The sequence below is a fragment of the Sander vitreus genome, chromosome 15 (assembly GCF_031162955.1).
Source record: "Sander vitreus isolate 19-12246 chromosome 15, sanVit1, whole genome shotgun sequence".
In the NCBI taxonomy this organism is placed as follows: domain Eukaryota; kingdom Metazoa; phylum Chordata; class Actinopteri; order Perciformes; family Percidae; genus Sander; species Sander vitreus.
The window spans coordinates 21,982,728-21,997,121 of record NC_135869.1 but is presented as its reverse complement, the minus strand read 5'-3'; the positions used below and the strand labels follow the sequence as shown (position 1 = coordinate 21,997,121).

Sequence of the window (14,394 nt, the reverse complement as noted above, 5' to 3'; positions counted from 1 at the left end):
ATTATCTTTGAGATTTATAAGGTGGTAACAGGTTTGAGTGGTAATGTGTCCATCATGAAAATATTACCCAGTCAGGTTGCTGCCATCTAGAGGTTTATTGAGGTCCTAGTACAGTATACAATATTGCTACACTGAGCACTTTAACACATGTAAAAACATTGCTATGGTCTTATGAGGTAAAATCACACACACACACACACACACACACACACACACACACACACACACACACACACACACACACACACACACACACACACACACACACACACACACACACACACACACAAATTTAACATGCTGGTGGTTTGTCAATTTCCTAAAACCTTACATAATTTATTTGTTTCACTAAACATAGCAGCTTATTCCTTTTCCATGTATCTGCAAGTGTTTTATTTTCCAAACCGTGTGATTGGTTCAGAAAATGAATGGAGGGAGCTACATGGAGGAGTGGTAGTTTCACAACTACATAATCTAAAAAGCTTCTGGCTGGTAATGTATCTTCAATAATATAAATAGTTAAAATAACTTTGGCTTGTCAACAATGTATAACTTGCTGAATGTGATAATTTGTGCAACCCGACAATTCCTCAGATTAAGAATAATTCTGTTTATGAGTGGCCTCCGTTCACTTTGCAATATCTCTTGCAAGGTCTTGCTCATACACTCTGAGGTTTAGAATCTAAACATGTTATCCTCCCACAGACATGTTCACACCACAGTATCTTGTTCATCATCATCTTCCACCTCTTGCTGGGGCAAGAGCCGGTAGTGTTCGTTGCCCATCGGCAGGAAGGCAGTCCTGGGATGAGCCTCCTCTTCCTCAGAAGGGACTCTGTGCTGGGAGTTGGAATCCAGCTGCTCAGTGGAGCTGCATTTGGTGTACAACTCACGGTGCACCTCCTGGCAGCCTCCCTCCTCAGAGCGAGTGTCACGGACCATATGGTTTTTCAACGTGAAATGGATGTAGCCAATAGGCACAGGCAAGCTGGCGACGACTATCAGCAATACAATCATAGCAAGAGCCCAGCCAGGGTACTCAAGAGTCATCTCAGAAGCCTGATGAGAGGAAGAAACACAGCATGTCCGAAAGAGAAATATGGGAAGCACAAATTACTTCATCCCTAAATATTTTGTCCGTGATAATGAAAAATGTGCAAAGTTAAGATTAAATGATTCCTGTAGGAAACAGGGTCTTTGTAGCAGCTAATACTAGCCGATCCATAAATAAGAATAGAAAAACGAATAGGCAAAGTTGTGGACCAAAACAAAGACTTAGACCAAAATAATCACAACATCCAAACACAATGAAAGTATAATTAATGAATATTAAGTTGATCATATTACAACATATGCTTTAACAGACAAAAAAACAAATCAACAGTTGCTATTGTAGTTATTGAGTGCAGTTGGGAGAACAAATATACAGAGATGTATATATTATAAACTATAACAGAGGATTTAGAGAATAAATTGTTCTTTGTAGGAAAAAGTCCAGTATCTTACTGTGGTTTGATTCCAGGCAGTGTATGTGGGTCTTTTGAAAACCATGCGCAACAAACTTGCAGCCAGAAGACCAACCATCGCCAACAAACAAACATACTTCCAAAGATATTTGTACACCACCGGGGGGCGCCATTTGAGCATGACTTCAATGTCATCTAGAAAGCTGCAGTGATGGGAAACATTTATGAGATGTACAGTATCTTTTCAAAATAAGAAATTAATAGACAATCAGAATAAAACAGGACAGAATAATTTAATAGTAAAATGTCAGAATTATTGGTTTCTTACCGATCTGTTCCATAAACCCACGCCACGCTAATGGTTTCAAAGATTACTACAATGACTAATGGTAGAGTTGCAGAGTAGTCGTCAAACATAGTCACAAAATAGTTGCCTGATCGCTGAGTGAATAGCAGTCCTATTAAGAACCCCAAAGCACAGCTGGACACTGAAAGACAAATAAGAAAGCAGACAATGTTAGATATTAGCAGTTATCTGAACCTTTTAGTCATTTTCAATTACTGCAAACAGACAATCATTGTAGTATTTAGAGGCAATAGATGTCTGAAAAAAAGTAAGACTGACAGGCCTATACATAGACATCAAAATATCCTGCCTATTTCACCTGTATACATCTTCAACTTAACTAAATATGCCTGGACAAGAGTCATTTCAAAAAACACAAATTAACAATGCCTATAAGACATAGCATCATGTGAACTCATGTTGACATGTGTGCGTTACCAGTGAGTAGAGTCCGGTGGCGGCCCAAGAGGCTAAAATTGTCCATGAGAGGTGTGAGGATTCCCTGCATGGTCCCAAACATGGTGCTGAGGCCAAGGTTGAGCAGCATTAGGAAAAACAATGTGGACCAGAAGGGGCTGGCAGGGAAAAGGGCCATTACCTCAGTGAATGCTATGAATGCCAGGCCTGTCCCTTCAATACCCTGTGCTCATACAAAGGGAAGACAGAAAAGGTAGAGGGAATAAGTCTGAACAAGAATTTTATAAATGTTGACGGATTGCAAACAAGTATAAGGTGGCTCTATGCATCCATGGAGAAAACAACACTTGTGAGTTGGGATTGGCATTTCCAGCAGCATCATATGGAAGTACATTACCCAACCCAGAATTTGGACCCCTATTTGTAGTTAAAATTCAATAGCACTATACCAGATGCACTGCTGTAGTAGTCTCTGCAGTAAGGGGTGAGTTATCGTTTTAGTAAAAAAAACACTATTAGATAAAATTACTTTTAGTACCCCTTCCTCTGTTTCTTTAGCTTCTCCTTTCACCGCTCTGTCACAGACTGCTCCCATCTTTCCGAGAAACCTACTAGATACCGTGTTCCATATGTTTTCTTCCTCTTGCCAGCTGGATATTGTACAGTACCTCACAGATTCCTTAGGGGTCCTGGGAACCTCAGCACCACACCTTCTTATTGTTATTGCAATGTTCCACACCTTATTGTTATTGCGCATCTCTCTCTCTCTCTCTCTCTCTCTCTCTCTCTCTCTCTCTCTCTCTCTCTCTCTCTATTAGTTTCACAATAAAAAGTCCTTCATTTTTATTAAGGACTTATCAATTATTTTTTATCCGTCACTGTTAAATAATTCTTCTTTTTCTGGGTTTCTCCCTTTGTGAAGCATGCTGTCTGTCTTGATAACTCCCACATAAAGAAAGTTTATTCATCTCTTAATTATATCTCAAGGATACCTTATTCATCTCCTGCTCCAGACTGCAGTCAGTGATGTTAGGGCCCACTATGGAGCTGTGGTGTCTGTACCACTCTCTGTATTCAGCTATAGACACAGAGCTGGGATCTGTCATGTTGATCCCCGGCCAGCCAGGGCCAACCAAGTGCTGGTTAGATCCATGGGATGACATGAGGCTTAGAAGACCAAGATTTCTGGAAGAGAATAGAATAAAAGATAAAATATAAGACAGGCAATATCTGCTGTGACATGCCATTTGCTCCAATATTATTATTAATTATGAATATTTATTAGGAATGGTCAAATATCAGGGATTATTGCATAACATTCCACCCTTGGCTCCTCTGTTGTATTTCATCAATCTTTGACAGTCATTACATGAAAGTGTTCAGCAGTGTTGGGAACGTTACTTTAAAAAAGTAATTAGTTATAGTTACTCACAACTTGTTCCAAAAAGTAACTGAGTTAGTAACTGAATTACTCTATAATAAAAGTAACTCGTTAACAGGGAAAGTAACTATTTGTGTTACTGTTAAAAAAAAAGTTTTTTTGAGCAGTTTTTTTGTTGTGAGGCAGAAAGAGCTAGCTTTTGCTGCTTAGAGGACTTTGCTCCGAGTCCTTCTTTGCTAGTGGATGGCGAGCTATCATCTGTGATGGAGGTATCGGTGTTTTTGGCCACTAGCTTTGTAGCTGCGTGTGTCGTTGTGAGATGCTTCATTAAATTAGAGTTGCTTACAACGGATGTCGACAAAGTCTTCGCTCCTGGACATAATGTACACATTACATGCACGTTCTTGCCTTTGACCACAATGAATTTGAAGTAGTGCTTATATCTCCACCTTGAAAATGCCAACTTTTCATCGGATTGCTCCTGACTCGCCATCTCTGCTGCTTCATTGAATCTCTGTTTAGCTGTTGTGTGTGTGTGTGTATGGCGCGTGTGCTGGCATGTGTGTAAAAACACTGGCTCTGATTGGCTACCATGAAACATGACTCTGCCTTAGCCAATCATAATCGCTTACCTCGTTACGTGCGTTCGGATTACACAGTTTATTCAATCAATGCATAGTAACGCACCACATTCAACGTCCAGTAACGTTAACGGCATTGTAATGACGGGAAAAGTAATTAGTTAGATTACCCCGTTACTGAAAAAATAACGTTGTTACCTAACGCTGTTCTTTTAAACGGCGTTATTCCAAACACTGGTGTTAAGTGATCAGCTGAGCAATTTCTCACATTTAACAATTTCTTGCAAATGTGCCTGATTTGGATACATATTTAAAGCAATACCCTGAACCTTAGGCAAAACAAGTTGTTTTACTTAATTAGATGGTATGGTCTTTGAGAGGACAGTCCTTTTTAGTTTGTTGCAATTATACAAACTTATGGGCTTGTATAATAGTAGTTAGCAGCATTAGAAATAATGTGGTAGAGGGTAATGTGTTTAGTCAATATTCATGCACACACATGCATACATCCGTACTCAGCCACGCAGCGTAGAGCAATGTTCTTGGCACGGAAACCCAGCACAACGAAAACCACCAGCGAGGCCAGCACAGACGTCATGAAGTTGATGCCAGAGACCATTAGCGCGTCCCTGTGGCAGTTGTTATGGACTGGATTGTAGGAGGAATAAGCGATAACTGAACCATAGCCCAATCCAAGGGCAAAAAACACTTGTGTAGCAGCCTGCCGCCACACCTGCACATTACCCCAGATTTCCAGCTGAAAAATACCACAAAATAAGGTCTCATTAAGTCAAAATTATAGCAACTTGGAAAACGTCCTATGAAGTTTGAAATACTCTCCAATACCTTTTCATTAGATTAAAAAATAATAATCAAGAGATGAATATGATCAAACACACAATGAAATCTGTGCTTACTTTAGGATAAAACATATATGTGATTCCGTCAATCGCACCGTCCAACATCAACCCTCTGATGAGGAAAATAAAGAGCACCACATACGGAAAGACTGAGGAAAAGTACATCACCTAAGATTTGGAAAAAAGAAATGGAAGATGAATTCTGTGCCAGAACATTTGGTTTGGAATGACATGTGATATTTTGGGAATAATGCTTATTTGCTTTCTGGCTGGAGTTAGATAAAAAGACTGATACCACTTCAATGTCTGTCCTTCACATACTGTATGATGAACAGCTAGTTAGCATAGCTGAGCATAAAGACAGGGAACAGGGGTACGCAGATAGCCTGGCTCAGTCTGGAGGTAATACAACCTAACACCTCTAAAGCTCATTACTTAACACATTATATCTCATTTTTTTATTTCATACCAACAAACAATGTGTAAAAATTACAATTCACAATTTTACAGGGGGTGTGTTTTTCTTGGCTGATCTTTAGGAGTGCTGGTAGATGGATTTTGTTGTCTGTTACCGTTTCCTCTTGTTTCCAGTCTTTGTGCTAAGCTAAGCTAACAGACTGTCGCTTATATTTATTGGACACATGAGAGTGGTATTGATCTTCTCATCTAACTCTCTGCTAGAAAACGTTCCCCCCAAAATATCGCCTTATTCCTTTAAAAATGATACAAGCACGTTGATATAGGGATCCCTGGGCCTGGGGTGACAAAGAGAAGAGATGTTAACTTACCTTTGCAGAAGACTTGATGCCCTTGATCATAGCCAAGGAGACAATTGCCCAAGCAGCCAATAAACAGCCCGTCATGATGGGGTTAAACTCTCCGGTTTCATCGATGGAATTTGTGATGTCAAGGGCTTTCCGAAACCAGAAATATGACGTTGGTGAAGAACCTGCACATTCTTTCACTGATGATTGAAGATAGACAACATTATACTTGCATCTGGACTGTCATCTACATGAAATCTCATTTTGAATAACTTCTCAGTTGTGTCAGTACCTGTGTCATTGGTGGTTACATCAACTGGACACTGCTGCCATGGCAGAGGATACTGGAAAGAATTACCCATGTAGAACAAGCTCCAAGCAATAATAACATTGTAGTAAAGAGCCACATAAAAACAGACCTAAATGAAAAGAAAGGGTTCATGAATAAAATAACTTAATGAATTATCAATATTTACATTGTAAGGCCTTTGCGATATAGGATACAGTATGTGCTGAGCTGTATAGTCTGTGAAAAGTTCTATGAAGGTCAATGTTTTGTTTTCCAACTGAAGAACAACAAATCAAGGATTTTCTTTCTAATTTAATGCATTTTTAACCCAAAAGTTACAATTAACCTGTTGACAGCTGTATTCTTTTAGTGTCGTTGTAATGAATTGTGGCACTGACATTGACTGAGACTAACAGAGCAATGAGGCTTTTTGGAAAAGAAAAAAAAACATGGGCTTCTAAGCATACAAGTGTTTGCCTGTGTGCTTTATGTGCACAGAAATTCTTGCTCAGTCTGTTTGCCGTGTCTGGTTTGTAGAGAAAAGAGTTACGCAACAAACTGCCAGCACTAGAGCGCACTGCCTCTCTCACATTACAACATGGCAGTATGTCATCAGCGTCCTTTCTTAAGTATACATACAGTGTGGCTAGTAATAAAAAGAAAGTTGTTCACAGAGAAGTGATAAATGAGGTGCAATGCTATGGCTTGGCTAAAGCAAGTGGAGGAAGACACTCATGCTTATAAATCTTTTCATTCTGGGGCTCATTTTATCTTTAAAACCCAAAAATGAAACAGCCAGCCAGCTTCCCAACCACAGCAGCCTAGCTGTGATGTAAACAGGAGTACAATACAGGATGGTGAATTGATTTTATTGCTTCCCCATTTTGGCTTTTATTGGCCCCAACTGACAAGTAATCCAAATTATAACTTTTTTCATACATGAACAGTACGATCCCAAACCCAGAACAATAACAATGTATAAAAATAAAAATCACTCCTCACCATGCAGCTGGAGTAACCGATCCCTGCCAGCTTTGGGGAGATGTGCTTCCATACACCGATGCTGCCCTGGCGAATGCTCTGGCCAGCTGCCAACTCCATAAAAAAAAGTGGAACTCCCACAATCAGTAAAAGAAAAACATACAGCAGCATGAAGGCCCCTGGAAGGAGGGAAAGAAGATTTTAAAACATGCAGGCATTTATTTTTGAACACATTTTCTTGTGTACATTTCTTATAGACACATACAGTATGTGCTGTTGTATGTTGGTCTCATACTTTAAAATGCCCATATAGACTAAATTGTTTGGTGGCCCATGGTTTCAGGAGAGCTACCATAATGATGAACAGTCAAAACCACTGAGTTGAAACATACATTTTTTTCTTTAAAGACACTCACCTCCTCCATTTTGGTGGCAAAGGTATGGGAACCTCCACACATTCCCGAGGCCCACACTGAATCCCACTTGGGCCAACACATACTGGATCTTAGAGTCCCATGCTGGTCGGTCTGCATCGCATGTCTCAACTCCATCTGGACCGCACACAGTCGTAAGCTGAGTTTCAGACTGGCCTTCGCCAAGCCAAGCTTCGTCCTCGTTGCTGTCCAGTGGAGGTTTCTCCGTCTTGACATAAACAAAGAAAAAGAAGAATGATAAACTTTACTGATAATCAGTTGCCAGAAAGTTAGGCCTACTTATTGACATGGGACAGTCAAAGTCAAAACATAAAAGTAAACATGATATTTTATGCCAAGAAAATAAGAAAGAAAAAGTTATGTACTGTATAAAGACAAAATATTCCACCCACACCTGCAAACATTGCATGTGGTTCTGCACCACATGCAACACTGAATGTGTTTGAGTGCCATCACTATCTGTAGATACCCACTAGGTCCAACTTAAGGTTTATGAGGGACCACAACAGTCTATAACAACATGAAAGGTGTACAGTGTCTGGGGAAATGGCTACAAAGAGCCCAGAGGAGGGAACGAGAATGTGTGTGGCCTCCAAACCTCACCTGCTATGTGAAAACACAATTGTAAGACATGTATGCTGTAACTCATGCAGCACTCCAATTATTTATAAATAAACAAGGATATTGTGGGAAAAAGTCTGACAAAGAAGAAAGAGCAGTTTCTGATCAAAAGTCAAATATTTTGTTTATTCATTTATTATTTAAATTATAATCTTAACATTTTCATGAAATCAAATTCTGTTTTTGATACTATTTATTGTATCAATGTAGCAATAATCCAGCGTTAATGTTTTTAACATTAGCCTCACTGTCTACTGTATAATAATTGTTCATCAATAATGAGTGTGCATAACAATAGTCATTTATGCGCTGCAAACCAAGACTAAAATCTCAAGGACAACATCAATAAAAATGTGTTGTTTGCTAAGATGTACATTATATTATGCTTACACTGTCAAAGACTGCATCATATTAACGATTCCTGCAACATTTCTAAGACATATGTGTTATCTACTGTGGTTTATGTGAAAATTATCCCAATAAAAAGGTGATTATGTCATCTGAATTATCTGCCATTGAACTTACAAAAAAGGCACATGTCAGGTGTCACTGTTAAAAAAAAAAGGAAACTCTCTATGCAAAAGAACATCAGATAATCAGACTGCACTTGAACTACACACTTTGCCAACTAACGACCTCAGATGAGTGGGCAAGATCCAAAATGGCTTAACGTGTGCCAAACTGGCTTTATGACATGACCTAGCAGTACTACTGCTGGTGTCAGCGAGAATGGAAAATTACAGGAGGTGTATACGACCCAGAAAAGTAAGTAGTTGGTCAGGACACATGGCCAGATATGTCAGGGGGTTTCAGAAATATGTATACACACATACACAGAAGAGTCTGGAAGAGTGATAGAAATATGCATGCACACACAAATAGAAAAAAGGGGAAGTGGGAAGAGGAGTAGCTACTAGGCAGATCTCTGGGTGAAGGAGGGATAGTCTTTTGTGTTGTGTGGGTGGGAGATCCAGTGGGAGGTGTTCGGTTTACATTGGTTCACACTGTGGGTGGTGCTGAGGCGCATAGGTGCACCATGTGGTGGATGTAGCTGGCAACAGGGCAGGAGGCTTGCTATTAGAAGGCTTTTAGGCTTGAGGACCTATTTATCAAGGACCAAAACAGGCTTTTGTTGTAGTAGTGGTGCCACATGTATGTCAAACACCATCTAATGTTACCTCTAGAGCTGATTGATAGATAATCAGTCAGTAATTGGGATAATGTATCTGCAACAATTTTGATAATCAAGTAATGATTCTTTATTAGTGTTCTTTATTAAGCACAGAAACCAGAAAATCACTGGCTCCAGCGTCTTTGGGTTTTGGACTGTTAATCAGACAAAGCAAGCAGTTTGAAGATTTTATAGATTATACTATTATACATTAATCCATTCAACATTTTTTTTAAGCCAAGGACCCCTTAACTGAAAGAGAGATGGAGCAGGGACCCCCTACTACATATATTGTATAAAATTAAGTTGCGTATTAAACTGAGCCTACAATAACGTGTAGGCCGGCCTAAAGCCTTTATACATACCTTTTTTGCCTAGCATACTAAGCTATTAACATCAAAATTGTTGCATGATTTTATAAATTATGTTTTAATGTTAAACATACATGTGGCACAGTGAATGCTTAGGATGAACTGTATCTGTGGATGGCTATCTTAGTGACTACCTTACCTATAGGTCAGTAAGCAGTGGGGATTTATATTTGCTAATAATATGTTGGATTCATGTTAAGACTTTAATTTTTGAAAAAACTTTTTTTTTTTTTTTTCAATAATTTGGCGGCTCCCCTGCATTGACTCTGAGGATCCCCTAGGGGTCCCGGACCTCCTGTTGAAGATCCATGCATTAATCGATCAAAAAAACTGCTAGTTGCAGCCCTAGTTGCCTGCCGATTCAGTGGATAGTAATTGACGAAGGTTACCTGAATCTTAATCAGTATTACTATTTTGTGAACTGATAGTACAGCTATCAGCTGTGCGAGTAACCTTGGTGGTGTAGCTCTTTCCTTTCAAAAGAAAAAACTAAATGCACTTCAAAATGACTGAAAATGACAGAACCAAACTTAATCACAAAAGTTGTAATTGAAACAAACCTTTGCATAAATGCAGATACAGTTCAACTCAGATTTACGAGTTTGAATATTTCAGGGAATCCTCAAATGCTTCTCAACAACACAGCAAGCCTGTACCAGGTAGTAGTGTAGTTTGTTGAATCAATTTACGTACAATTGTACTTTGTTTCAAATTGAGAGGCCAAGGTATTTCCTGTTTATTTCCATTATTATTATATTTTTTTTTCTGAAACTGGAAATAAACTGCAAGCTTATTCTTAAGTTCTGGGCCTTGCTACAGTCTTTTGTTAAAGTAGCCTACTATATTTTTCTAACACACACACACACACACACACACACACACACAAAAACTGGTCAGAAGGGACTATCTCTGGGTACAGTTGGAAAACAGGCAACCACACTTCTGTCCTTGTTGAACTGTGATAGCAAAGGCACGCCTAACTCCTTTCTAAAAACACCTTTTTTTGTTTTTATATTTATAGATAACTGAAACGTTTTTAGAAATGGGCTTTAGAGAGAATGACATTAATATTTCTTAATAATAAAACAAATCTGTATGATGTAATGCAATGCATAACCTGCAATAACATGTTCAATTTTATTGAAACTGCTACTTTGTATAAGTTGTGGAGGTATGTAGAGGACCAATGAACTCAGTTTTCAGACACCCTAACTCTCAACAAACAGCCAGAATAAAGACCCTTTCACTCATGCAATTTTACATGTGGACGTCATGTCGGAAAAGCAGCCAGAGTCTTTTTTTCTTTTCTTCTGTAAATACCTCTTTGGCAATCTGCCTGCTCAGGACCTTTTAACATTTCTGTAATCATCCATTATGGCTCAAGAGTAAATTAAACAATCACACTTATCAGGCCATTAGAAAACTTGCCATATAATCAACTTTTATTCAACGCAGCTGCTACAGGATAAATATCAGATAGCCAAACTGACGTGAGAAAAACAGGAATCGAACAAGAGCCAAAACATAACGGTAATACTAATGTATTGTATTTAAATAAGTAGCTCACAAGATCTATCGGAGTGCTGATGTCGATCTTGTGCAAACACATGTGCAACTACAAAATACTGAAAAATAATCCTGTAGATTACATGTGAAGGATTTAAAGAGGCAGCATAATAACAAGGCATTCTACTATTAAAAAAATTACAGCTGTAGCACAACTTCACCAAGAAGCTGCAGAATTAGAGCTACAGCATATTAACAGCTCTACCTGATTCGCCATGTTTTAAGGATGGAATTTATCCCAGTATACATTTATCTAAAGGAAAGAAAAGCTGCCAACACCCTGCAGAGGTACACTAGCAAATACACATACTCTTTCCCCACACACTGTACACACTGCACACACACACACACACACACACACACACACACACACGTCAATAGTTGATTGCCTATGGGATACCACATTACTGTTGTGTAACATTCGATTTAAAAAGGTAAGTGTGCTGCCTTTCAGCTTCAATTTGAGGTTGTTTACATCCAAATCAGATTTGATTGTTGTCAATGTTATCAGTGCCCCAAAATAAAAGGGACTGAACTAATTTTAAACAATTAATATTACATCAACAAAATTAATAAGTAATACAATTCAATAGCCTATTTGGTCTGTGCTGCTGTAGTATAGCCCATAGTGTATTAATTGCATTTCAAATGTCTATCACAATAGCTTATATAGAGGCCTACATTGGCAGTTGTTGTGGGTTTTGAAACATATCTGTGGCTGAACATATTGAGCAGCATGGGTGCATGTAAAACATCAACAGAAACAGAAAATCAGCTGCATACCCGAGATTATCGAAAGTGAGGCAAACCACAGCCTTAAAGCCTATTCATGACTGGATAAGTAACACAGCAGTAACGGCAAATTATACAACATATAGGCTACATGTAAGCCTAAATTATGTCCAACACTTACAACGAGAAAAAAAGTTAAAGTAATGCAAAATAAAGTGAAAAATAAGAGCATACGGATTTTGCGCATTAGAGCTCGTAAAGTCACATTAAAAACATTTGTGGACATACCATGCTGACAGCACGGTCCAAGAGAGGAGTGACCAGAAGTCTTGGTGTTGGTTTCTCTGCTCGTCACTTTTTGTCCTTCTCTCACAAGGTTACTTTCAACTTCTTCCTTAGGTTTTGTTAGGCTACCAAATATAATCTGCTAAGCAAGAAAAGTCTCGACCATGTAGGCAAGTTTTGATAACTTGCGGCCACGTTTCTCGTGCTGGAAAAAACTCTGTCGTCGCCAACCCGAGAAGTCATAAAGGAGAAGTAACTGCAGATGGAGCCAATAGGAGGACTGAGGGGGCTGAATAGAGCCCTTCCCCTAAACGTTCAGCGGGCCTGGACAACACAAGAATACACACTGCTGGATGTTACTGTGTGTAGCTGTTGTCTAAAAAAAAAAAGAGCTGTGTGCCGTGCCCTGACTGTGGTCAGGGACATTCTAAAACGCTTAACGTGGTTTAATGTACCTAAACAACGATCAATGATCACCAAATTTCCCATGGCCATATCTTGTCGTGAACACTTAAGCCTGTCAAAAGAACTAAACCGAAATCCAACGATGATAGAAGTTATCTCACGTTAATGTTTTCTTCTTCATTGGCGCCTATGGTATGGCGAGGAACAGGAACAGGGACATCGTTAGGCCTATTTTAGGGAGGCTGAAGCTACCCCAAAATGTTGCTAAGCCCCCCCAAATAATAATAAGAAAAATAATAATTAGAATTAGAATTTTTACAGTGCACTCTGTATCACTCACTACGTGGAATCAATCTTCCTTCGCCATTCATCTGTTGGTGTCGTTGTGCACTGCAGTCTGTTTTATTTTTTATTTCACGAACTGTCAACTGGTCGAAATGGCAATGTTTTAGAGAGAGGCTTACGAGCGGCCGCTTGCACGGTAACAGTATGTGGACGAGGTGAAGAGAGAGAGCGCCAGGCAGCATTAAAACACAGCAGTAAATCAGAGAAATAAAATGTTGTTTTCGCCGATTTATCACTCGAAATGCAACTGTAGCAAGTATCTCACTATCATCAACGTTATCCAAATTCTATATTAGAAACAACAAATAATATATCCAGCTACAAAAAAGCCGGAAAGTCAGAAGTACAAAGAGTCAATGGCCATGAAGATGATACACCGTTTTGTCTCTTCTCATTGGTTTAAACTGGCAGCTTTCAGAATGCTGCAGACCGGTGTGTTGCAAGTAGCTGTAGGATTTATCTTGTCTCGTCGCAAATCTTTGGTCTGGACTTGCTACCGCACGCACAGTGAGTGATACAGAGTTAAATTGTAAGTTGTTGTTAATGACTTTTACTTGCTTCACTTCAGCTACATTTACTTGAGGTAAAGATAAAGGAATATTTTAGTTGGCTATAGAAAACAATAGTCTAGCTAGTGTAAACGAGTGAAATACAAGAAATAGCTCGCCTAGTAAGGTATCCGAAGCTCTCTATTCTTTACCATTAATATAGCCTGCTTTCTCTATAGTATTAAAAACAATATCAGTCCCTAAATATAATAGTGTCACTGTTAATGCTATTGTACCAGTATAACCTTCAATTCATTCAACAAATGGATACTGGAAGATATTTTAGGAGAGAGAAAGAGAGAGAGAGAGAGAGGCACCAAGGCATAGCCTAAACTAAATTATTTCATGATATTTATTATATATGCTTGATTCTGACCAACTTAACTTTCTGCATTCCTTTGCTGTAATAAATTAAACAAGTATGTAGATGTTGCCTAAATGTAGACTAGGCTATGTATGAACATATATACATACGTATACATACATACACATACATACATACATACATACATACATACATACATACTAGATCTTTTATTCATCTCGCCATCAGGTTATTAAATTTAGACATACTTTAAATCCTTGTCAACCATATTGCAACGAGCTAGTTCAGCATATCATGCCTGACTGGAGTAGTGTATTTTTCTTTAGGAGTGGGAAGGGCAGACAGCATGTTGCCTGTTTCGTCATTTGGGCTGCCTTGTTGAGTGCAGCGGCACTGAGAACATTATATTTCCCACAATTTAAGCTCTTTTTTTAAAAATGAAATAGGATTAGTCCAACAAATTGTTTGGTTTGTAATGCGCACCTAACCGAAAGCCTCGTACTGAA

The 14,394-nt window shown here is 38.8% G+C and overlaps 1 protein-coding gene across 2 annotated transcripts; it reads right to left on the bottom strand.

Moving 5' to 3' along the window:
- Positions 1-80: 80 nt before the first annotated feature.
- Positions 81-13,348, bottom strand: slc6a16a (solute carrier family 6 member 16a). Of its 2 annotated transcripts, XM_078268861.1 has the most exons (12): positions 12,269-13,348; positions 7,502-7,727; positions 7,107-7,264; positions 6,108-6,234; positions 5,840-6,015; positions 5,109-5,219; positions 4,707-4,948; positions 3,222-3,414; positions 2,251-2,452; positions 1,795-1,954; positions 1,507-1,669; positions 81-1,059 (listed from the first exon to the last, which is right to left on the bottom strand). In XM_078268861.1, exons 1-12 carry the CDS (start codon positions 12,269-12,271, stop codon positions 712-714), a joined length of 2,109 nt encoding a protein of 702 aa, XP_078124987.1. In that variant the 5' UTR covers positions 12,272-13,348; the 3' UTR covers positions 81-711. The 2 variants fall into 2 exon arrangements, with proteins under 2 accessions (XP_078124987.1, XP_078124988.1); XM_078268862.1 differs by lacking the exon at positions 5,109-5,219.
- Between the last annotated feature and the right edge of the window lie 1,046 nt (positions 13,349-14,394).

Bases quoted from the DNA above. Each gene is read 5' to 3' on its own strand.
- slc6a16a (XM_078268861.1), bottom strand. The intron at 6,016-6,107 runs GTACTGACACAA...TTCAATCATCAG, and splicing joins TGTAACCACCAATGACACAG to TGAAAGAATGTGCAGGTTCT. The intron at 1,670-1,794 runs GTAAGAAACCAA...CCATCACTGCAG, and splicing joins TGGGTTTATGGAACAGATCG to CTTTCTAGATGACATTGAAG.